The 25,421-nt window shown below is 46.3% G+C and overlaps 2 protein-coding genes across 2 annotated transcripts in view; both read left to right on the forward strand.

Moving 5' to 3' along the window:
- Positions 1–2,804: 2,804 nt before the first annotated feature.
- LOC144115861 (antimicrobial peptide microplusin-like) lies at positions 2,805–12,051 on the forward strand. Its single transcript, XM_077650411.1, has 5 exons — positions 2,805–2,960; positions 5,140–5,201; positions 7,453–7,548; positions 11,097–11,123; positions 11,856–12,051. Exons 1-5 carry the CDS (start codon positions 2,882–2,884, stop codon positions 11,910–11,912), a joined length of 321 nt encoding a protein of 106 aa, XP_077506537.1. The 5' UTR covers positions 2,805–2,881; the 3' UTR covers positions 11,913–12,051.
- Positions 12,052–15,665: 3,614 nt separating this feature from the next.
- Positions 15,666–25,421, forward strand: part of LOC144103697 (O-acyltransferase like protein-like) — a 72,370-nt gene continuing 62,614 nt past the window's right edge. Inside the window, exon 1 of the mRNA XM_077636357.1 lies at positions 15,666–16,067. Coding sequence (XP_077492483.1) covers positions 15,839–16,067 — 229 coding nt within the window. The 5' untranslated portion in view covers positions 15,666–15,838. The remainder of the gene's footprint in view (positions 16,068–25,421) is intronic.

A 25,421-nucleotide genomic window follows, 5' to 3' on the forward strand; every position in this document is an offset into this window, starting at 1 on the left:
GATGAGTAAGATGCTTAAATAAATGAAAAAGTTGAGCTGATATGATGAAATCAAGAAATTAACGATGATAGGGACCCTGTGTCCATGCAATATATGAATCCGGATGGTCCGGTGAGAGTCCCACTGACGCCAGGTGCCGAATTCTCATCGGCTTCAGCGCCGTGCAGTCCCACAACGGGTGGTGGATATCCGCCTCAAAGTCTCTGTTCTTTCAGACTGGACACCCGCGGCCGGGATATTAATCGTTGAAATGCGGACACTTGCGTGTCACAGCTGGAGTTAGGGCAACCCCGACCCGTATCCTCCGAAGCGCAACCTCCTCTGCACGGGTAAAACCACGGGGGAGGGTTACCGCACACGGAGAGATTAGAGCACGTGTGCGGCGCCGGAGGTGTTCCTTTCTTGTTAAAAGGCGGGTGCTGTCATCCAGAGTGAGGACTCGAGGCAAATAGGAGTTAGGGGTCGAAAGGCGGGTCGCAGAATCGGCGCGGCTTTGTGCGCTCAGAAGGTCACGCGGGACTCACTCAATACGGATTTGATGCGGGATGCGTGCCGCTAGACGATGGATGTCTTGGCAGATTTCTGGGGTGCGACTGACTCGTCGTAGTAGGCGTGTGACATGAAGGGCGTCGGTGCGAATGACAATGCGGGCCGTGGGTAGCATGGAAACGGCGGCCACAGAGCAAAGTGCCTCTTGAACTGCAAGCATCTCCGCACAGAAGGAGGAAGGGGGTTCTGAGAGGCAAAACCTTGACGTTTTGTTCAGAGCAGGCTTGCAAGACCAGTAAACTGCTGTTGTTGTTTCGCAGGCCTGAATGCTTGCGTCAACGTACATAACGATGGAGCCATGCGGCAGATTGGCGTCTTGCTCTATAATTCGGTCGCGAAACGACGATGCCGCGCGGGTAGATGATGGCCGACGTAGATCACTTGGCTTGTTATCGCTTAGCTGCACAAGACGCCAGGGAAGAAGAACTGGAGGGGGCGGCTGTAGAATGGAGTGCGATGAAGGGTATGCCCTGGTGCACACGTGGTGGGTGTAAGGCTTTACTTTAGGCGGGTAGCATCGCGTCGTTGCTGCACCAGCTCATCTAGTGTATTCAGTTGCGCATGTTCTTGGAGCGGTACGATCGGGGTAATTCAAATTCGGGGGGGGGGGGGGGAGAAGGGGTGGTTCAAACATTTTAAGAAAAGAAATGAAAGCGCAGGCTACTTTTTCAAACCGAGAGTCAAACAAAATCTTTTTTTTTTGAAAAATACGACGCCACTACAACCATACAAGGCATGCAAAGTGAATAGACTGTACCACCAGTTGCGCCTAAATCTACAAAACTCACACCAACCGAACACTGGCTGCGTCGGGTCGCGCGCACTTCGGACCTGTTTAAGCACAGGAGAGCCGTTGCATACGGCAGAAAGCCTTCATACCGAATGAGAAGCCTTCTATTGAGGGAAGGACCATTAATTTCGAAAAAATCACGTGCTGTATTCTACTTCTTTGTCACTTGCCATGTCTAGTAAACAACCGACAGACGTCGAAGCTTTCGAGCTCCGGGTCCCATGGGAATAGTTTTCTCATATTTTCAGTTTTCTCATATTTTCACTTCTTTCAGCGGCTCACTATCAAGTGCAATGGTTGCCGAGGCAGTTTTCGTTTCTTGCCAAGACAATAAGTAGGTTCTGGAGAGAGAAAAAAAAAGCACACTTTAAGTTTGATGGTACTTGCGGTTGCAATGCCTAGCTTAGTGGTGTGAAAGGGAAGGAAGTTTTCCGGATTTAGTAGCGCTTCACTAATCAGCAAAATATCGCGAACGTAGCATAGATGGGACCACGTACTTCCAGCGGTGTAATGCATTTCCTGAGGTAGAATACAAGATGTCTTGTCCGGCACATCGCTGAAACTACGTTACCCAGGTTGCTTTGTCAGAAAACCAATTAGCCCAACATCTCACCCTTTTAAAATGGAACTCAACTTCGTCTCCCAGCAAACGCGCTCGTTGACAAAGGATTCCTACTAGGAAACATGGGAGTATCTTCAGCTGGAAGAACGCAAAATAAGGCATTTGTGCAGTATTTAAATATTTACGCTAAATTCAGTACAGCTTAAAGTATTCATTGCTGCCCGTGAACTCCCTAACTACGCAAGTCAGAAAAACACAGAGAAGAAAAGTCCACTCCAGTTCGTTCGCAATAGGCTAGCTTTTAAGCACGGATAATTTACCGGCTAAGACAGGTCTCGATTTTCACCGACGTACCGCCGTCCTTCACAATTACTCACGTTAAGAGGCTTCGATCAAAAAAAAAAAAACCGCAGCTATCTCAAACTGAATAACGAACTACCCGGCTCCTCGCACTCAAGTGTCGTATTATTTATACGAGAGGACGTGCCTTTCATCGCATCACCATGTCCCTGATGCTCATTCCCTGCTAAGGTTTCAACCTGCATCGACTGCGGAACGCCGTCGCTCAGTGACAGCACGATTTTCCCCTCAAGGTCACCGCGTCTACCCTTCGCATAGGGCTCATTTTTCACGAACAGCAGACACCGAAATGAAAGGAAGAGAAGAAATACAAGAGGAGGGGTTCCGCGAAGAATACGCCTGTCTCAAGTTTAGGCACGTACTTCTCTCTAACCTTGCAGTTTCGCACGTTTCCGAGCAGAAGCGATAGCAAGAATGCTGTGTCTCTTCAGATTCCGGCGCAATCTTGTGTACCGCATGAAATTTTTATCTCTGGTTGTTTTTATCTGCCTGACAATAGAGGTTCTTGGGATGGGAGAGGGGGTGCTGCCGCGGCCATAAAAACGCGCAGCCGCGCCGTCGAAACACAGAAGGAGATTCGCTTCTGACTCCGGACCCGGCAGAATTCAGCAGCCGTAGTCATGAAGACGTCCGCTATCATCCTAGTCCTGGCTCTGGTCGCCTTCTTGGACTGCGTCGCCCACGAGTCCGAAACGTGCAGTAAGTGTGGTCACCTCCCTGCTCCTATTGCACTAGCGCAGAATGAAATGTAAGTTCGAACAGCATTGCTGTCTCAAATCTGATCGCTTCGTACGGTTTTCAAGCGGCCGACACCAGAGCTCCTAGGCAGGGTTGCTAAGCTGCAGTTTAAGAGGGAAGTTGTAAACGGTTAGCTTAAGCAGAGAGTTTGTGGACTTTTTGGCGATTGTTAATTTGCACACCTGTAGCCTCGCTATAACTGTAGTAACCTTTAGAAGCTCTATAACGACAGTTGTAGGCATTTTATTAAATGTGACCTTGGTACTGTTGGAAGAGTTGTAACCTGCAAAACTAGTATTGCAGACGTTTTATTAAATTTCAGGTATGTTGCTCTCCTCAGTGGTGCGTTCAAAAGCTCTTAATGGGTCATGCCACCATCAGAACTGGACAGCGTAGCTTGAAGAAAGAAGCAGCACTAAAAGAAGAGACAGAAGAAATGAAAGACACACTCGGGCGCCACCGACAACTGCACGGTTTGTGCTTTGGGGCGGTAAATAAATTGTTAAGGTTGCGAATTAAAATTTCTTTGATACATTGTAGCTATTTAAAAAGTAAAATAACTGCAAAATGTAAGACCAGTCGTCTGCTAGTCACCTAACGCGTTTCTCTTCCCTTCATTGGGTCTTGTTTTTTTTTATTTTCTCTTGCTCACGTTTACAGGCAGCGGAATAGGGAACACTAAAGAGCGTGGTACACTGGTTCAGCTCCAATGGCGTCTAATGCAATGATTTAGGCGCGTGACCCCAGAGGCACCGAGTGTAGGACTCGAGTGGGCACAAATAAATCCGCAACTGCTACTGCTAACTAAGCTGATAAATTGCTGCTAAGCAACTGCTAATGTGGCTCCCCCGTTAGCGGTGACATTCGCTTAGCAAAGACCGGTTTCAGCAGCAGTTACTGCCCGACAATGCCGAGAAGGTCGACGATGTGAACACCTATTTCCGAGAACAGAACTAGCAGCTAGCTCTAAGTTCGATGTATCTTCACGATTCAAGGTTTCTACCAGCAGTTGTGAGACCTTTGCTGCGTTCTATGCCCGTGCACATTGTAGCACTCAAGTTATTTTGACGTGCTGGTTCCTTGAAAAACGATTGCACACTCTGACGTCGCGATTGTCTTGTGCTGCATGTGAGACTCAGCATTAAAAAAAAGAATGCTATACCTCTTTCCTAGGTGGCCACTGTGAGAAATTTCCCAAGCAATTCATTTGAATATCTGTCTAATATGCTCCACATTGGCCCGCGTTTTATTGCAATTCTTTCCTCGGGTTTTTTTCGGCTTCCACACCACTGGTCACCGCCGCGTGGGATACCTGCGCCGGCGCTTGGCATTCCTTGCTACTATCAGCCGTGATGCGATAGACAGCAGATGTAAAACATAAGGGGTGAAAAGACGGAAGAAGATAAAAAAAACGATTTATGCCAATGTGCGGCCCCTTGGGTCCCTTGGACTGATACTGTATAAAGTATTTTAATTCTAATCTGTTCCTTTCCTATATAGTCCTCCGTGCCGGCTGGTTCATCCCGGGGGCACGTCGATCACTCACGGATGGCAAACATGGGTTGAATTGGAATTGAACAGTGATATTATCCCTGCCCTGCTTTTATATAGGATGGTCCGATGGGCTCCCGAGGAACTTTAATCCTGTTTTTAAGATATACCTCTCCCGACGAGGTCGTGTGCACGTTATTCTTCTCCCAGCATAACGAACGCCATCGATGGCTGTACGCTAGTGAAAACTTCAATGCGCACTTAATTCCGATACAGACCAAATTAGATGCATCCAAACCTCTTCGATCCGTTTCGATGTTGCGCATCACAAGTGCCATAGGATGGATCACGCCGTCAGGGCGCACAACAGCTTATTTATCAGGTGTAGCATTATGCCTCGAGGTTTTCTCTCCAGTTCAGGATTTTAATAGCGGTGTGCTTCACTAACAAAGAATTACACGACTGCATCTACGTGAGGTGCTTCTCTTGATTAGCTTTGCGTCTTATTTGGTGCCCGAGCGGTGCGCAGGATTTACGAATCATGTCCTAGCACAGAGTGCCAAACTTTCGCTGCACAGGGGAGAGCCCGAAGGATTTGTTTCTAGCTTCGACCTTCTTCAACATGCTGTTTATGTCCTTGACCTTCCAGAGTTGGACGACAATCGCCTCCAAGAAGTGCTGACTTGTGTGACAGGAATGACCCAGGCAAGGGTACGTGCTTTTCAAACCTTCGGCTTCAGTATTAAATTGGCCTAGTTAATTGATATAGTTCCAAAAACGCAAGCTTAACCATTAAGTTTTGAAGTCACAAAATATACCTTAAAAGCTTGGCCAATGGCATTGCGAAGGAGAGATTTGTTGGCGCTTAATAATTCACTTTAGCTTAGAGCAAAACTGTAGGAATATACATCTCTTTCTCGTAGTTGTTTGTTTGCCTGCAGTGCGCGCAGAGTCTTTGGAACTCTTATGCTGACCCTTTAGCTCTAAACCTGTGCAAGGCAAGGATAACCCTTGTCCTCCTTCATGTATACATTGTGACCTTTCATCTCCAACATACGTGGAAAAAGTTTTTAAAATTAAAGAACTGTAAGTTACTGGTATAGAAATATTGAAGTGGTCCACACTTCCAACGCAGCAAAATCTTTATTTATACTGTGTCTATCGCTCGCATCAAGTATTAACTGCTTGATGCGGGCGACTGCCATAAAAAAACCATGGGGATGCTTTTTACAATAGCAAAAAAAAATGCAAGCCTGCCGAGTGGAGCGTTAAAAGATTAATAACTGGAAGTGGGGGCAGTGCTGGTCAAATGTTTAGGGGAAGCCCCAAGCCTTCTCCGTACCATAAGCTTGCCGTCCCGGTCAGCTGAGTTGGTAGTGCGACTGCTCCGATGAACCGGTGGTCCCGGGTTCGAACCCCAGACCAGGACAAATTTTTCTTTAACCGCGAAGTTTCTGAAAAAGCTGCATAGCTTTCCTATGCAGCCGTAGGGCTGCGCTTGGGTGGAGGACAGTGAGTAATTACTCCCTTATTACAAACTCACTCTACCTTGCGGCCTTCCCCTAAACATTTGACCAATAGTGAAATCTTGCAATATTTGAAAAGTTGCGCTAATAAATATTTTCCTGTTCAAAAATGCTTTTGTCTATAATTGTTGGGTATGACGGCTTCCATAAATATTCCACTATGCGGCTGAGAAGCAATGCGCATTGTTTGGTTACTTTTGGCAAAGACGCTGCTTGTTGCAAGAGCTTACATGCTAAAGCGCTCACGTGCTGAGCATGTGGCCGCACAGCGACGCACTGACCGCCGCCATAGCTTATAGTGTCGCTAATAAAGATGTCGCGGAGTAATTTCACTATCCATTACGAAGTCTTGCGTACAAATTTAGGTAGCTGTTTTCCCGACCAACGCACGTGACGAAACTACGACCAGGGTCGCTTAGGCCTCAATTTTTGTCGCAATACGTTCCACATAGCGACAGGCCGTGCACGTAACGAACGCTTCGCCTTTAATTCCACCTCTGTTAACATACACTTTGTATCTTTCAACATTAACTTCCCGTCTTCTATGGCGACCTACAGGCGGAAGTTCCGAAAGAGCATGTAACTTGTGCAGCAATGATCAGTTGCGCGCGTCATTTAAGAGCTTTGTGCAGAGAATAAAGACACAAAATTTTCAAATCATCCAGCAGATTTCATTCGCAAGTATCATACTGATTGGTTAGCTCCTTGCATTCACTGCTGTGTAAATTAGCAGCTGGCCGCACAGAACCAAATTAATGGCTGACAATGTAACAAAAAAGAGGCTGACGATTAGGTCGGGCAAAGCGCGAGGACGTAACTACGGAAAGCACATCAACAAAAGGCTCGATACCGAAGCTGGTTGTTGAATAGGTGAATCTAAGGAACAACATATATGTAACTCTGCGTGCTACGCGTACACACTTTATTACAATGCATTGTAATAGCATGCATCAGCAAAATTAGCAATACCCCGCGTTTAACTCTTGTGTATGCGCGGCTAGAGCGTCCCTATAAGCGAGAGAAAGCATTTTTTTTGGTTGCAGCCAGCTGAAGGCCTCCGCAGTACCGTGGTTATTTGCCGCAAAGTCGTGCGCACTTTACCTCTGCTGCTGTCAGTGCTATATCACAGAACAGTAATGAGAGAGAGAGAGAAATAGCTTTATCTCGACGGTACGGAGTCTTTCTCCCGTCAGCAGTATATTACAGAGCGGTTATGAGTCCATATCTTCCGACCACACGCGCAAAATGTATTTGTGTCGTAAGAGCTTACAGGCTGGAACGAAGTGCATCGTATGTGGTGAACTGGCTGAGAGAATTTTGTTTCAGTCAACAACGATAGCGCGCAGTATATTCCGTCGCTGATTTGTTGGTGCTATACATGCCGATGCGGCGGTCGTTGCGCTCAGTATTACTGTTGTTATTTGTTATGTGGACAGACTCAGACCAAGCTGGACGCCTTGGTGAAAGAAATGAACTGCAAGGACTTCGTATGCGGAGTCAAGAAGGTGTGCGCGGAACACAACGGTGATTTGGTGAGTTTCGCCCACCATCAGAACTATATTTATTTGTTTCATTACTCTGAAAGCCCGGGAGCATTAGAGGGGGGAGTGGGCTACTTTACGAATGGAGGAGCGCAAAATACAGCAGTAAATATATTTATATCAATATATAAATGAGGCTCACGAAACAAAGAAAAAACTTCCGACAAAACTTCAAAAGAAATGAACAGCCAATAGCGCAGAGTATAAAAAAGAACAACCAGATAGGCATCATAACGACATCTTTTGCAAACAAAAAACAAAAACTACAGTTCCCATTATGCGCACCACACGAGTGGATCAAGCACATTTTTCACGAAATATAACTAAGTAAGGGGCTGGGCGCGTGCTAGAAGAACTAAGTATATTAATTCTTTTTTGAGGAGACCTCAGGTGTGCAGTCTTGATGACTCAGAGAAAGAGCGTGGAGCTTCAACAAATTCGTCAGTCATGAAAACAAATTTTAAGACATACCAGCAAAATAAATGCAGTGCTATTAGGCTTATAATAACTAGCGGTCGCTTCAAAGCGGTATCGAACATTATATGCAGGTTAGCCGCTTCTAACCACAAAATATAGTTCATTAACAAGTATAAGCAGTTGAAAAGTCAACTAGATGTTCCGTGCAGCTTTCAATTCTACACAAGAAATATAACACAGATTGCACCACCATAAATTTATATTATTCTTTCATCTAATATAATATTTCAGATGTGCAAATTTAACTGACAGTTAGACGCGGGCATATTATTGAGTATTGGTAAAGACAGCAGATTATTAAGGAAGGGAAGCATCGATTGCTTGCACTACTCGTAGAACAGGAAATCTTTCTAATTCTTAGCGCTGAAATTCGATTTTCATAAGTGGTTCAAAAATGTTACGGACGTTATTTCGGAGTTGCGAACTAATTCTCGCAATTCATAACGATTCTTTTTTGTAGTCGCTTTATGGCATTAAGTAAGTTATGCAAGCTAGACTAATTAATTCTACGCGACACTTTGTGCCAGTGATAAACCGGAGCATCGTTATGAACATGATGAGCCTAACATCCTGCAGAACAAAGGCCTCTCGCATATCTCTCCAACTCACCAGGTCTCGTCTCAGCTGTGGCGACTTTTTTACCGCAAATGTCCTAATCTCATCGGCCCACTAACTCCCTGCCGCGCCCTGCTCGCTAGCCTCCTCATAGAATCCAGTCCTTTACCGTCAACAACTGTCGGTTACCAGACTTCGCATTACATGCCCTTCCCAAGGCCATTAATGCCTCTTGATTTCTACTGGGATGCCATTAACCTGCATTTGTTTTCTGAACCATTCTCCCCTCTTCTTGTCCCTTAACGTTAATCCTATCATTTTTTTCTTCCATAGCTCGCTGCGTTGTCTGAGGTTTGTTTAACTTTTTTTCTTTAGCCTCAGAGTTTCTGCTCCATAAGTGAGTAATGTCATGAGGGATATTCGTAAACTGCCATTCATGACCTGAAAGCAGCTGGAAAATGCTCTCCACTCCAACCTTATTTTTCTACTTATTTCACTCTCGTGATCCGTATCTGCGGTCACTACTTGCTCTACGTAGGTGTATTCCTGTATGACTTGCAGCGCCTGCTTACGAATCGCAAAGTGCTGTTCCGCAGCCTACATCGACAGAAACAGGGCTTCAATCTCTCAGGCCTTCGAACTACTTTCAAGGGTCTTACACTGTATATTTCAAAGCCTCTGTGAAAGTGGGAAAATGTGGATTGGCTTTCTGTGTACTACTGAATTTATCGCCTGCCGTCCATTCCCTTTTAAACTCTAACCCACCTGTCGTTTTTTATACCGCCCCAGAACCCTTTTCACTGAAGCTGGCTGTCGATTAATATTTTGGTCAAATCACGTGATTGATTAAAAGATTGATTGTGCTACTCTACGTGCACATTATGAAAAAGAAATGAGCTGCCCATCTGCATTATACATTAAGCTTTGCAATAAGGTCAAGGACACTGCAGGGTGGTACACGTCGGGTACCCGCAGATTCTATGGTGCTCGAGAGACCTAGTCTGGAACGCGACAGAAACACACCTACGACATCGCTCACAATAAAGCCAATTTTCTTTTTATTTTTCTCTGCTACCAATGCAGGTGTATAAGTTTCGTCGTTTGGTTTTATAAACGCTGTAAGCATGATAATGGCGAAAAGAGATAACTGCATACGATATTTTGCAGCGATAGAAGGCATGCTACTTGGAAACAGATGCCGTCCTTAACTACAAAGAAAACTTTCACAGTTCACACTTTACTCATGAGACTAAGACGGGTCTAGCTTCTCAAGTTCAAAATTTTTGTTTGTATTATGATTTGATAATATTGTTTTCAGTGAAAGCTGTATTAGCTTTGTACAATAAGCCATTTAGAAGGTTCAACGCAGTTGTAACACGTTACGCTTTTTAGGTTGAGGTGTCGAACGTGAGGTGAGGCCGCAAGTGCGCCGTTTCTTTCCTCAAAACTGACCGGCAGCTCTCTCGCCGTTCACTCTCTCTCTTCGACAAGAAAGAGCGCAAGAACACGGCTGCCTTTCACCTCCACCGGAACGCTGCCGCCACATTCAGATTCGAACCAGGGTACTAAAGCTCAGGAGCCCTGCGCCTAACCACTGAGGCACCGCCTAGGGCGGAGCACAGTAGTATTATGTTGCCAGACTGGCAACACCTTAATTCCAAGGCACCTTCAATAGAGCGGCTGGGCGGCGGGCTTCTCATGCCTCGAGACTTTCCTCTGGGGCCCGCTGCATGCGTGATATGCTTCTCAACCGAACTTCGAGAATTTTTGCAGTTTATCCAGAATGTCCGTTCACGTTAACTCTGAGGTTAACTTTGCCAACTACGCATTGAGTTTAGTGCCAATCATAATAACCACATTGAGAAAGCGGATACACGGAGAACAACGTATGCGGTTGCAGTGCTGATAAAGTCAGTCGGAGTCAGCCATGAGGCTTTCAAAACACGCGGAACAGCGCTGTGAGGAAAATGATAAAGGAGGGATGAATAGCTGGGCGAGTCAGTGATAGTAGTTATTGCGAGCGATGTCGTAGGTGTGTATCTGTCGCGTCCCAGATTACGTCTCTCGAGCGCCATAGAATCTGCGAGTACCCGACGTGTGCCACCCTACAGTGTCCTTGACCTTATTGCAAAGCTAATGTACAATGGATGGTAGAGCGCAAAACAGACAAAAGATAAAAGTAGAAGAAGGCAAGACTAGCGCTGACTCGCAACTTACAGTTTATTGAGAAAAACATTTTTTTTTCCAACCACTTCGGTATGCAGTCCCGAGACAAATTGCGGCCCAGCATAATAGGGTAAGAAATAACAGTACCAGGGAACTAACCTGGTCCGACGAAGACAGAAGACTAAAAAGCTCATCAATACAGTATGGCACGAACAGTACACAAATCGACTTCTTTCTCCGCCAGTTTCGTTAAAGCAGACACCGCTGAATCGAGTGCATTTACGTGCTCAATGTGGCCAGATATATGCTCACCCTAAAATGCTTTCATCTTATACTTTCAGGAGAAGGGGTCGAAGGGATCGCTGACGGTGAGTTATTCCAAACCAGTCTCAAAAAAGCAGCCTAGCCCTTCTTTAGTGGTGGTGGTGTTGATGAAACTATGCTCTCCGTGAGCCATTCGGAAATGTTGCAGATCATGCGAACTTAACTGCGAGCTTTTTTTTTGCTGCTGCTGCTGCTGCTGCCCGTATCCCTGGATAAGAAATTGTGTGGGCGGGAACACTAGCGTCAAATGTAGTATGTCACTATTACATGATTAAATTCTCCGATCGAAATGCTTTTCATGGAAAGCTTTGCATGTAAAGCCATTTCTGGGTCTATGGGTGTGGTCACTAATTTGCGCGTGGTCTTAGTAAAAAGGGACTAAGTTTACTGCAATTCTGACAAAATTTCTGCAGTGATTAGGGCTGCAGAAGCGAAATTTCGCATCAAGGCAATGATCTTACGTTCTGAATAATGTGTATTTTAAGCCCACCGTGCACAACCCGGCACGAAAAAAAAAGCGGATAAGAACGTTTTTGCTGTCGTGTTTATGTGTTTTCGTTGGGTTTGCAAAAAAAAAAGTTTTGTATAATACCATTTCTTCGTCTCGACTTTAAGTTATGCTTGTTACGAGTTCTGAAGTGTTTACTTGGGAATATATTCCTTTTGTCATCTAGTAGCCATCTGTTTTACGATTTCAAGAAATACAAGCTGGACTAGTTATGAAGGTGTCCTCGTCTCGCACGATGCACAATAATCTCTTCACTGTTCCATTTCAGAGCGAGGAATTGGAGTTACTGCGCGCCACCTTCAAGACATGCCTTGAAAGCTTTTAAGCCTGGCTTTCGTGACGCCGTTCACAAAAAGCACTGCAATAAAATTGCTCACTCCTTAGCAATGACTAACCTGCTTTAGATGTCCGTCAATGGGCACTAGGCAGTTTTACGTTGCTATGGTGACCTGTTCGCTGCCAAATTTGAATGATGTCTGTTTTATATCCTTGAATTCATCTCATTGCATTCCTTTACTTTTGCACTAATTTGTTAAAACAAAGAGAACATTTTTTTTCTTTGGTGGGGAGGGGTGGGGGAGTTTGATATGAGCAAGTAAAGAGAAAAGAGATATTTACGGTCACCTTTGTGTAAGTCAGATAGCTGCCTGTCGGAAGCATGCACTTAGTGTCTCCAGATCTGAAGTTTGTCGCACACAGCAGATATGATAGATTTTAGTGGTGTTTGAATCTTCCTGTTGTGGTGTGCCTCTAGCGTTACAATCGGCTGCAGCGCCATACAGGTGCTTGGAAATTTAAAATCGGAATCGTAAGATTCGCAAAAACTTCGCTATGCTAAGTTCTCTGTCGCGGCGCAGTAAACCGGACTCATGCTGGGAAGAAGTTGGCTCAGCGGGCAAACAAAGCGAATAGCTTTCCACGCCAAGTTTGTCCATGGTCTTGTGGGTAAATATCACCACTGTAGATTTAAAGGAGTCGGTGGTAGTGAGTACACACCGTAATAGAGTTTCTGGCGTATGTAGTCGTTAGGCAGCAGGAACGCTGCTCCGTGTTTCGGACCCAGTGGAGCTTTTTTTTATTGCTCATAAATGCACCTAATTTGGCCGTGCCAAACTAAGATGGATCAAGGCCTTTCGATACTAGCTCGGGGAGATAGAGGAGCCTCCCTTGGAGCTGACCTACATTGATGACGAAGAACTATCGAGGGGCACGCAGCCTCTGGTCCACCACTTAGCGACAAGCGTTGCCCCAACTCCGGCTTTCGGGCAGAAGCTGTTCCATAAACAATCCCGACGAATCAATGTGTCATGGCTACCGTCGGTTCAAGATAGATTACTACGTAGCCTCGGAGTAGCAAGTTGATTTACAGATTCACAAAATGATGCTCCCGGTACAGCGGGTTGATGTCCACTCGACCACATATGGCAAATAGGTGCATGACATGCATGTCTCGGCAGACAGTAGCAAGGTCATTCTTCAACGGCCTAAACTTACAAAATTCGCGTACAAATGACGCTCCCACAGCAATGCACATTAAGATGATTGGTATATTTTACGGCACCGTTACCTAACCAGATTCGGGAGGCTGAGATATGAGCGTTAGAAGACACATGGCATTTTCCCTTTCCGGATGGCTGCGCGACCCTCTGTAAAGAAATGAAGGACCAAGAAAAACCTTCTCCTTTCATTTTGCCCTGTAGAAGACTTTTGCCATGGCATACGTGAAGCGACTGATAAGTTGCCTTCCGGTAAAGTTTCAATTATTGCTCATGACTTATGGCAACAACACTTACCATTGTTCCTGAGAGGTGTTGGTACGTTGGGTGCATCGGGCGGGGTGCTTCGAAATGTAGCGCCTTACGCATCGATTGGCGAAACGTTTGCCGTTCTCGCTGGGTCGAAGGAATGCACCAGCAAGGGTATCCTCACTCCAGAGGCAGACAAAGCGCGTAAGTGAAGGGGAGACGGTAGCTTGCCGACGCACTCGTCTCTCTCTCCTCACAAAGCCTATCTTGACCATCGCCCCCTCGCCAACTTCTACTTTGGTACATGTGAGTCGCGTGTAGCTCAAACGGCACTTTCTTTTTTAGTGTGTTACTCTATTCCAGCGGATTTCTTGACCAAATGATGGGGTGTAAATTTGAGTCTCTGAATGGGCCGAATTTGTTCTTTATGAGTCTGAAGCCTGCGCAGTTTCTTAAACTTAAAAAAAAAACATTATGCGTTAGGTTACCGCCAAGTCCTTAGCTGTAACACCCCCCCCCCCCCTTTGCCTTCCGTTGGACAAAATAATAATAATAATAATTGGTTTTTGTGGAAAGGAAATGGCGCAGTATCTGTGTCATATGTCGTTGGACACCTGAACCGCGCCGTAAGGGAAGGGATAAAGGAGCGAGTGAAAGAAGAGAGGAACAAATAGGTCCGTAGTGGAGGGCTCCGGAATAATTTCGACCACCTGGGGATCTGTAACGTGCACTGACATCGCACAGCACACGGGCGCCTTAGCGTTTTTCCTCCATAAAAACGCCGCCGCCGCGGTCGGGTTCGAACCCGGGAACTCCGGATCTGTAGTCGAGCGCCCTAACCACTGAGCCACCGCGGCGGGGCTTGGACAAAATTCCAAAACAGAAACAAACCGTCTCCGCACCACCCTCTCTTTCCAACCCAAAGTGACAGTCTGAAAGCGCGTATTGTGGATCTTTTGCCTATCAAGCAAACAGCTCGCAATCGTCCTCCAAGCCTTACGTAAACCCAGCACACCAGACAGGGGGGATCTTCTTCCCCGTCTTTAACGTAGTCCTCTTGAAATGTGATATAACAGCGCTTCACGTTAATGTTGTCCTGCTGCCGCGGCTGGTCTTTCCGGGGTAATAGTCTGGACGTGAAGTCAACACTTACATAACATATGCGCTGAGTTCCAAGCAGGCTTCTTGCACTAAAGTACGTATAAGCGTGGAGAGAAGTAAACGAAGCCTGCTTCGGCAGTGCAAAGCGCTGTATAGGGAGAACTGAGAATTGCTTTCTGACCTCGACATTTGGTCCACAATGGCGCTCGAAAGCACTAGGGAAACCATGACTGCAGTTAGGAAAGAGGAGCGTCTCTCCGCTCCTACACATGCCGTCGATAACCGAAAAAAGCCCCCGGTTTCAAGAAAAAACTTCCTTGGATCGTTTGATTGGCGAATCCTTTGTTATATTTTTCGCGACGACGCTCACGCAAATGCTATTAGCAGGTAAATTCCATCTATTCATCGGCATACGTCTGCGATCAGTCAAGAGCATGACAGTCAGGCATAGAAAGAAACTAATAACTTTTCATTGCCAGAATGATCACAGAAAGCGCGTTATAACCGATGTGCATTTACCTGAGTAAAAAAAGCGTCCTAGACGTCACTAAATACTAACTTAAAGGGCTCAAATTTGCCATGTATTATCACTGCTTTACCAGTCATGGTTATTATCATATCACGCTGTCCGCTTGCGGCCAGTAGATACATCGGCTGCCGCGATCGATATTAAGCAAAACCTCATAGGCGCACAAATTCACGGCTAATGTACCTTGTCTGGAAGGTTCAATGCAGAGGCATATTTTTATCGTTTGTTTTTGCTGCTTGAGTGATGACTCTGTATTCATGTTTGCAGCTGGTATCATAGCTCCAGATATATCTTGTCAATAAATATGTGGATGCAGATGTAGGTGAACTACGCCTTCTGTATCCTTCATGATGGGTGGCTTCAATCTCGGCGAGAAGTACGGGATATTCAAGCATGTGCTGGGTATACCGCTCCAGTCCAGAGCCTTCCAACAAACTTCGCCATTTCAGAAATGGGCCAAGGTTCTACGTTCAGATCAATCACTTTCGTGCGCAGCGAGGGGTGCAGGCGCACGGGGTGTCGTTGATCAAGACGCTGAGCACACAGTGCATCGAGGAAAAGCGCCGCGTTGACTCAGCCGCGCTGCCACTACTGCTGCTGATCTCGAGTCACGCCCGTTTCATTTCTGCATACATGGCGCAGCTATGAAACAGCCCGCAGTCTGATTCGCCCGCGCCTGCCGCCACTTGAACACTCAGTCGAGATTACAGTTGATTCTCACTTCCTCAGTGAACTATAGACTAAACACAGGAGATTACAAGTAAAGATATGTTTACCACGCTGAGACACAAGTACATGCTGCATGGTCAAGCCTTTTTATAATTATAGCTTGCCAATAGCACAGCCTCTTCATCCAGCAAATATTGTCGCCCAGTTATGGCGCAGAGCGTAAGGTTTATTTGGCTAGTGACTATGGTAGCTGCGGCGTCGGCTATGAAGTTCGATTTCACCGCTTTGGACCCGAAGATCATCCTAGACAAAATCAGGGACACGATGGAGATGTTAATGAGTATGCTGTGGGTGACCGGTGCATCTCCCCAATGTGCGAAGACTCTCAAGCAGCTGATTCGAGACACATTCGGCGGCAAGGTGTGGGCTCTGTACGGTAAGTGCTTCATAAAGCTAACTACTGTATAATATCCTTGTCTATTGCTTTTCCTGCTACTCATGCGTCTTGAGCACTGGCGCTATATTTGAAGTGTTGACTTTTTTTCCAGGCCTTGTCTACCTTCGTAGGTAAGACAATGCCTGGAGACTCCCGCAAGTGAATTTTAACGGCGACATTTATTCACAGCTGTCGTCAATGCATTTTTCTGCATAAGGTGTCAGACAACGTTTGCAGAGCGGAGAAGGGAAAGGAAATGAGGTGCTCGTTATGACATATTTCAGCAGCGTTTGCATGGCACTAGTTGTTTGACGTTTTGAAGGTGAAATCTTTTTTCCCGTAGAACATGAGGGGACAAGACAGGCGCTGGAAGAAAGGTTGCATAGAAAACGGCCCACTATAGAAGAAATGTATTTCAGCAACGTTTGCTTGGGCCTTTATGTGTTCATCTACATTCATCTACAGTCAGCATTTTCCAAACAACCCTTCTTTTTACTTAGAGCCTGTCTTGTCCCCTCATGCGTTGGACTAAAAATAATTCAGCCTTGAAAAAAAGTTATGGCATATATATTAATGAAGCCAACAGTCACCAAAACCAAGCATATGTAATGTCTTCCCTTATTTTATAATCTGTGTGCTTAACACTAGAATAATAACAGTGTAATAATTTTACCGCTGAAAAAAAACTGATTAGAAAGCATGCCGTCGGGGGGATCCATTATACAACCTACGAACTTTGAGGCCGGTGTTTCACCAACTGTGCTACGGGGCGGCGACAGAACCCTTTTATATTGATATTCGCTGATGAATCCGTAGTTTTACCACAGCGGTTTGAAGGACGAGTGACTACACAGCGTCCAACTGTCAAAAGTGTATTCAGAAACACGTTTGGTCGTCGTAGTGTGACAAATGCCGCTTTTATCTTGTCGTGGTCAACGCCATTAGACAGAAAGTTAAATAAAGCTGCGCGGGAGTCTTCTGTGCCTCGGTTATCGTCGCGCTTATTTCTTGCAGGGAAATCTGCAGGTTCTCCCTTGTGTTGTTACATGAGTGACTCACGCAGAAGTGAATTAAACCAAATCACGCCCTGATACTTGCCTGGCCTCGCCATATTTCGCAGACGATTCACGGGAGTGTAAACAGACGCCTTAGCGTATGCGCGTGTTCTCTCTGTCCTTATAGTGTGCGTGCGTGCGTGTGCGTGCGTGCGTGCGTGTGCGCGCGCGCGCGCGCGCGCGCGTGTGTGTGTGTGTGTGTGTGTGTGTGTGTGTGTGTGTGTGTGTGTGTGTGTGTGTGTGTGTGTGTGTGTGTGTGTGTGTGTGTGTGTGTGTGTGTGTGTGTGTGTGTGTGTGTGTGTGTGTGTGTGTGTGTGTGTGTGTGTGTGTGTGTGTGTGTGTGTGTGTGTGTGTGTGTGTGTGTGTGTGTGTGTGTGTTTGCGCGCGCGCGCGCGTGCGCGCGTGTGCGTGGACGCCGACAGTCACCGAAACCAAGGTGCATAGGGGAATGTTTCTCTTTTTTATTTGTAGTGCCAATCAATTGGTTTTTAATGAAAATTACATATATACCAGCATAAAAAACAACCATGCCGCCGGTGGTATCCGAACCCACGTCCTCCGAATATCGCATCCGATGCTCTACCAACTGACCTACGGCGACGGCTGCCCAATCTGCTGCTTTCGGGGGTATTTATGTTTAGCGTGTAAGCGAACCATGAGAGTGTTCACCAGCGCCCCCCTCGTCCATAGCAGCGGACGTAGCACGTCCTGTAATGACGCGAGTGTGACGTAGAACGTCTTCTAACGGCGAGGGCGGAAACTGTGCGAGAACCCTCATATGCTACCTAGGGCATCAAGACGGGCAGAACCGAGACCCTCGTTAAGCATTTAGCAGACACGGCAAATGAAATGAGGGGCTCGTTTGAATGCATATGAAGGAAACCAAGTCACCGAAACCAAGGTGCATAGGAGAATGCTTCAATTTTTCTATATACATATATATATACAACGATATATACAGGGGCAACGTCGGAAAAGAATCTAAATGTCAAGTAAACCAAGTATGCTCCGTCTATGCCCTGTGCAAAAATTGCCTTTGTGACCCAAACTCAAAGACGGGCACTAGCTCAAGACTGCCCACAACCTTCGGTCGCCAGTGCTTTAATAATCTCACACACAAGTTTCTTCGTGCTTTTTTTCATTATGGTATTGCCCTCAACTTTTATTTTCAATTTGGTAACGATGATAGAGACTAAGCTTGCTAGTTGAGTTACCTTTGAGTGATGTAGCGTGTTCTCAGGCCCTGTCTTCGTTACATCCGCCTGTTTGGCATTTGTAACATCGCTGACACGAAAACGGAATCTTGTAGATCCCTTCTTTCAACACGCAGTGTCTTCTTTTGGGGTGATTTTTCGAGCACGTGCGAACCTTCATTGTGTATTCTCGCCGCGGCAAACTTTGTACGTTTCATAATCAACCCTGTCCCACTTTCTCCCCTTCACCATCCGGTAGTTCAGCCTTCGCTGCCACATGACAGCTGGAAGCAGCCACGCAAACTGAAAGCTTTTCTCCAGAATTTCTGGCCTAGACGCCCCAACCTTAAGAGAAAGACATTTGAAGTACGCTGTGCTGCTAGGAGCCCACATCCCGTAAGACAGCCACCTGCAGGGAGTCGAAAGGTGCTCAAAATCATGGAGTTTCATTCGAGAGTCCAGTGCGTACCTATATTTGTAAATAATAATTTGTAAAAGTACGCACACTGTCGCAATAAAAACGTGGGAGGAACAAAGAGAATATATTAGGAAAACTTCATGGGCTGCCTTCCTTTCTCCTCACCAAAACTTCTTTTCTTCAAAGGCGGCAGAGAATTGCAGTGGTGTATAGCATATGGCTGCGTCTCGCGTCTGATTCTTTTCTCTCTACCTTTTACCTTGCTTTCTCTGTATCCTGCCATTCATTCTGTCTGTGTTATATCTGCACATGAGAGTCATAGATTTCTCGTCGATGCCAGTTGAGAGGCCTGTCCACTCTCCTCTACATTTTACCGTATGCGCCTACTAGGATAGAAAGCTCTGCGAGTGACATTAATCTGTAGGGCGTACGCTATTCCAAGATTTTCAGTCAAGACGAGAAATCTGTGCGGTTGCACAGTTCATTCTCTGCGTGAAAACGGAGCTGCTGCAGTGAGCGCGCGAGGCCCGCCCCGCCGCTGCAACAGGTAAGAAGGAAGAAGAAGGAGAAGGAAAGAGCGTGCCATACGCGTGAGTGCGCGTACTGGTGACTCCTTGGTCTGGGTCGTTTCGAGTGGCACTGCAGATTCCAATCACATTAGCGTTCACCTCACTTTGCCGGAGGCGTGGGAACGAAGCACGCGTGCGTTGTGCCCGCAAGTGCTGGCGCTCTACAAATCTTCAAAGTGTGGAACACAACTCTTTAAGAGAGTACTTGTGTTTGACCCTGTCTTCGAAGACGAAGTCGTTTAATACCACTGCCTTCTTCAGACCACAGCAATTTGTCTCTTGCTTATGTACCGCAGAAAGTAAAATAACTGCGCAAATTGGATCCCCACTTGGACTTCATAGCACAACAACGAGGACAAGATGACGATGCGCTTCTCTTGTCGTGGTCGTCCTCTTTGTTGTTGCTCTTCGAAGTCCAACTATGAATACTGTTTAGCTCACTTATAACCAATCTGACGATTGCGTCGATGTCACCTTAGTGTCATGTTACGTCACGTTAGTGTGTCATGTTATGTCACGTTAGTGTGCACTCCCAGACACCCCGAGAGCGTGTGTTGGCGTAGCGGTCTCGGTCACAAAGGAGATGCCCTCCACTCGGCGTGGCAAGCTCAGCCGGAAACCAGCTACCTAGTGAGAGGGGGGGGGGGGGTCGTTTGGTGCCCAGCTTTCGCCTGTCGCAAGCCAGAGGATGGGTCGGAGCCAAAGATTCAAAAACAAAACAAAGTTTATACAGCAAAAAGACGATACAGAGGATTTCGCAATCAGTCGTACGGGCATATACAAAGTGGTTTACAAAACAATGCAACTCGCGCAAATTAACGCTCGAGAGAGTTTACCATACAATAAAATCTTTGCACCTAAACTGCACTAACACAAGAGATACAAGCAAACAAAACACACTTTGTTCACCGGGCACTGCGACAGTCCGACGACCGGAGGAACACGATGGAGCCGCTCCGCAGGTTGGCGCACGTTGCTCGCTGGTCCGCGGCTGGGCGAGTGGTGTTCTCTCGGGAGTCGAGCGGGCGCGCTTCTCTGAAGCTTGAACGGCGGCTCGGGCTAACAGAGAGCGGTCAACGCCCCTTATTTAGAGGCGCTGTCCGCGTCTGTTCGTTCTTCGCGCCAAGGCAGGTGCGCACATACACACAGTATCAACTGCACAATTTCCTTCTCCTTCCCGCGCCGGGCGCGCGACCTCATTGGTCGAGCGCAGAAACCGAGTTACAGAAGTTTTTAGGGCCTTCTCGTCTTGCGCCGTCATAGACGCGAGGGGAAAAAATTATTTGGACGCACTTAGATATGTCTTAACAGCGGGAAGGCGAAAGCTGTTTGCGACTCATTGCACTGATTTGAATTGCCGTGCTTGAGTTTATTTCACGCTAGAGAAGAAGAGAAGCTAGCGCGAGCATAGCAGAGGAAGCGGTGACGCGTCGGTGATCTTAAGGTTAAGGTCACGTGACCTTAGGATCACGCGGCATCACATGAAGGCCACGCGACATCACCAGGTCACGTTACCTAGGTGGCGATGTATTGAGCGGACGGTCACCGCGAGTACGAGCCAGTAAAGGCTATCGCCTTAAAAGGGAAGGGCATCACTTAGCGGTGTGAAGGCTACGCCTTTTCCATCGACAATAAGTAGAAATCACTCGGAGGTTTTCGAACAATCGATGGCGGGCGCTGCCATGTTGCCTTTGGCGCCGCGCCGGCGAGCAAAGTGGAAAGGGTAGCAGCACACCCAAGGTTACGCGCTCTCAAGGGTTCCTTCTCCACTGTATTACTTTTTTCAGTGGTGCGCTCAGGCGCGATCGCTTCCGCGCTGCGCCGGGGATTTATTTTCCAATATGCGCCGAATTTTGTGACACTCGGGCGCGTTCTCTGCATGCGAGGTACATATGAAGTTGACTTCTAATATGGCAGCCAAAACCACAGCATTCCAGAGACGGGAAATGGGGGGCTTGTTATGGCATACATATGAACGACGCTAACAGCCGCCCACACCAAGGTGATAAGGGACGTACAAACACCGCTGCTATGAACGAGAGCGGCACTGGTGAACACTTCAAGGTTAGGCGACACACACAATAAATATCCCCGAAAGAAGCAGATTGGACAGCCGTCGCCGCAGCTCATTTGCTAGAGCATCGGACGAGAAATTCAGAGAACGTGGTCTCGGATCCAGCCTGCGGCAGATGTTTTTTTCTTCGGTTTTCTAATCTTCTAATCCGGTATTTTGATGCGATAAAATAATTACATTAAGAAATCCTTATTGATCCACGCTAAAAAAAAACATTCCCCTATGCTCCTTGGTTTCGGTCGCTGTTGACTTCCTTCATATGTATGTCATGCTGAGCCCCTCATTTTCCTACTCTTGGCGGCGCAATAGCTTAACGAAGGCATCGATTCTGGCAGTCTTGATGCCATAGATAGCATATAAGAGTTCTCGTACAGCTTCCGCCCTCACCATTCGATGACATCCGACGTCCTACTTGCGGTAATGCAGGGCTGATTACGTCCGCCTCTATTGATGAGGGTGGCGCTATTGAACTTTCACAAGGTATAGTACACGCATCATAAATACCCCCAAAACCACAAGATTGGAGAGCCGTCGTCACAGCTTAGTTGGTAGAGCAGCGGACGCAAAATTCGGAGGTCGTGCTTTCGGATTTCACCGGCGACATTTTAATTCATACAATTTTAGTTTGGCTCTTCACATTTTTTATAAAGTCAAGCATGACTTTAGCTCTTTTTCTAATACTTATAATTCAAGAAACGTTGCGTATGGTCTACGTTCCGTTGCCCTATCTACTGCAAGACCCAGAACAAATTATGGTAAACAAACAACCGATTATCAAATTATAACATTGTGTAATGCCTACCAGTCTCTTACTCAGATTGCTTTAGAAAGTTATAGTGTGTCTGTATTCAAGAAAAAACTGACGATTCTTTTCCCCCCCGGTTAAATTTCAGCTAATTCTGTATACTTAGTTTGAGTGTGTGTTTGTGTTCTGTTTCCTTTATTATTTTTTTGAATGTGCATATTATGAAATGTTTCGTTTATTGTTAATTGATATTTATTATTGTCTATCATTAACTATTTTCTATTGTGATCATGTTTGCTCATTGTTTTTTATCTTTTGTCCATTCGGCCCCCGTTTTCCATGATGTGTGATCGGGGTGTAGGCCTTGTCAGGAGGTATGCTTGGTCTACCTCCTTTAGCCTCACCTCGAGGGCATATTGTATATAATATGGCCAAATAAACATACTACTACTACTACTACATGTAGTTTTTCTTATGCTTCGTAATCAGTTATCTATGAGAAATAAAATTGTAACAATAATAATCTCTCATTGATCAACACAACAAAATTAAAAATTAAGCAGAATCATTGCACTATGCTCCTTGTTGCGGTGGCTGTTAGCATCCTTCATATAAAGGGGGTTTCATCTGAGAATTTACGTAATTTTTAAATTTAGGCGTTTTGAGTTTGAAGAGTGTTTTTTTTTTCAGCATGGCATTGCCAGCGGTGCAGAACTTCAGAAGGCCGCTAAGACGTTCTAACAGGCACTGTGCTTAACACATATTTAATAGCAAAACTTTTTACTATTACGGTTCAGCTCCCACAGTAAGTAATATCCATATAAGTTTTTAGAGCTTCTAAAACGCTTTTACCCTCGGCGCTGTGGCACAAAAAGTTTTGGCCTCACTAAGGCAAAATTCATGCACTTTCGGGAACCCTGCAGGCAAAGCAACTTCTCTAGTGCAAGTACTTACTCGAAGTGGGCAAAATTTCTTGGGCCTCAGCGCCGAGGGTAACAGCATTTTGGAAATTCCATAAGCTAATACGGATAGTAATTACGGAGGGCTACCCGCATGTCAGTAATTAAGGAGCCTAACAGTAATAGTTGAAAACTGAAATATTCAATATTAGTTAGCAAACTTTCTACTTAGCCCATCGTAGCTGTATTCTGATGTGCTACACCGATGACAATGTCGAAAAAAAAACTGCTCTTCTAAATCAAAAAGCCTATTTTTAAAAGTTTTGTAAAATCTTAGGTGAAAGGCGCTGTTACGCCAAAACACAGTGAGACAACAGAAGCGTCTATTTTTGGAAAATATCTGTTACGCAAAGCTGCTTCTTCGAAGTATACCCTATAACAGCGCCTTCCAAACCAACCATAGTGGCTACCTCTTCGTCGAGCTCTTGCTGCCAACCAGCTGCTTTAAGAGCGCGGTATTGCTAGCCCCAGTTGAAGCGTCTATGGAAACTGGGACTACTCTCTAAACATGATCTAGCCTATACAGGAGTAAAAAGGGAGCAAGCTATCCTCTAGAGCACTCTCTTTTGGGGACAGGGCATGGATTTTCACTACTAAAATGCTGGATACATACTGGTGGCAACGGCAAAAGAAATCGCTCTTCAAGACATGCGATGTGCAGCAATTACGAAGATTATACCACGATAACGTAAAGGCTCCCGTTCAGCAGATCAAGCGTCGTCGTTGGCGTTGGCGTTGTGAGTGAGAAATCCCCGGAGAAGCAACCTAGGCTGGCCACCTAAGACAGGTGACCTTGGGGCGGCGTCACAACTTCCCTACGGGATTGTGAGCAAACTGACCACCGAGGCTGGTTGCAGTTAAATTAACGATTGGTTGGGACAGATTGCTCGGGAATAGCAACCTGGGTCGCACAATCGCCACCGGTGGCAGCGTATGTCATCGCAGGGTAGTAGCGCATCGCTGAACCGCTGCACCACGGTGCCAGGAGGGGTATGAGTACTCCCAGGGATCTATGAATGTAGATTTGTAATTCCGCATATTTGGGAATTAACTCATTAACGCCGCCGCGTCTTAACCTTAAAGTGGAGCTTACGTGTCCACTGTAATTTTTTTACGGAGATTTCAATCTTCACTGTTTGCTTACCTCATGGCCTCATGTGCCGCGTTAAAAAGCTTCCGCCCATTGCTAACTGCCTCAGGACACTAAGCTTTGGAGTAGAAATGTGCTTCCGCTGACAAAAGGAGGCATTATGTGCATTTAGTGATCGAAATCTTCTGCAGAACTTGGGCAGCATACCCTGGCCCTAAAAGGAAGTGCGCTGGAGCACAGTTTAAACCATTATTATTACCCCATAGGCTTATATGAGTTCATAGTGTAGGTTGACTTCCACATCATCGTCATTATCAGATGACTGGAAGTTGGGCAGTGCTTTCGCTTCGAGTGCAGTGGTTCCGTCAAAGCATGGCTGTGCTATGTGGCCATCATATTTATCAGCAACCAAGTGACCTCAGGCGGGGTGATGTCCAGCCAGCTGTGCATCAGTGCCGGTTTATTACAAATCCAGGTACGTGGGATCGTGGGGTTATTCGACAGCATCCTGCATTGCTCCTGCACAGATAAAATTTGCCTAAGGGAAGTCATTTGTGATGCAATCCAACGTCTATTTAAAAGCTCTGATAGAATATGCTTTACGCCTCAGACAACGTCTGAGCCTGCCGGTGGACAACGCAGGCTACTGAGAGAGCGACTCAGCTCTGCGCGCGCCGATCTTTCTTGGACTATTTCGTGGCGTCGCCGCAATGTGGTGCCGATTTCGTAAAAATCGGCAACATGGGCGGGCGGACGTACGGTCGGACGGATGGATATACGGATGGACGGATGGACGGACAGACGGATGGATGAATGGATGGACGGATGGATGGATTGGTGGATGGATAGATGGATGGATGGATGGAGCATGCTTGGCTTTTCTTTGTATTTTTTAGCAGTGTTATCGGTGCAATAAATTGGTCTATAAATTTGCGAACAATGCTCTCCCTCCGATGGCATATCCCACCTCCTCTGGTTGTGCCACCTTCCATGGTTGCCCCCTTCCCACGGTTGCGCGCCAAAGTTCCCACTTTAGTTACTCAAACGGGGACAAACCAATCACAACGAGACAACCAGAAAAACGTCCCTCAGGGCGGCACTGCTCAACAGATTTGACGCATCGCCGTGTATCTTGTGTAGCCGTGCCCTCGTAGAGGACGAGCCGGTGCGTAGTGGATCTAAAAGAGTGACGTTTTTTCGTGCCAGGCGCCATATATGACAAAAAATATGATGAGTTGACAGATGCAGCGC

This window comes from Amblyomma americanum, chromosome 1 (genome assembly GCF_052857255.1).
Source record: "Amblyomma americanum isolate KBUSLIRL-KWMA chromosome 1, ASM5285725v1, whole genome shotgun sequence".
Lineage (NCBI taxonomy): Eukaryota > Metazoa > Arthropoda > Arachnida > Ixodida > Ixodidae > Amblyomma > Amblyomma americanum.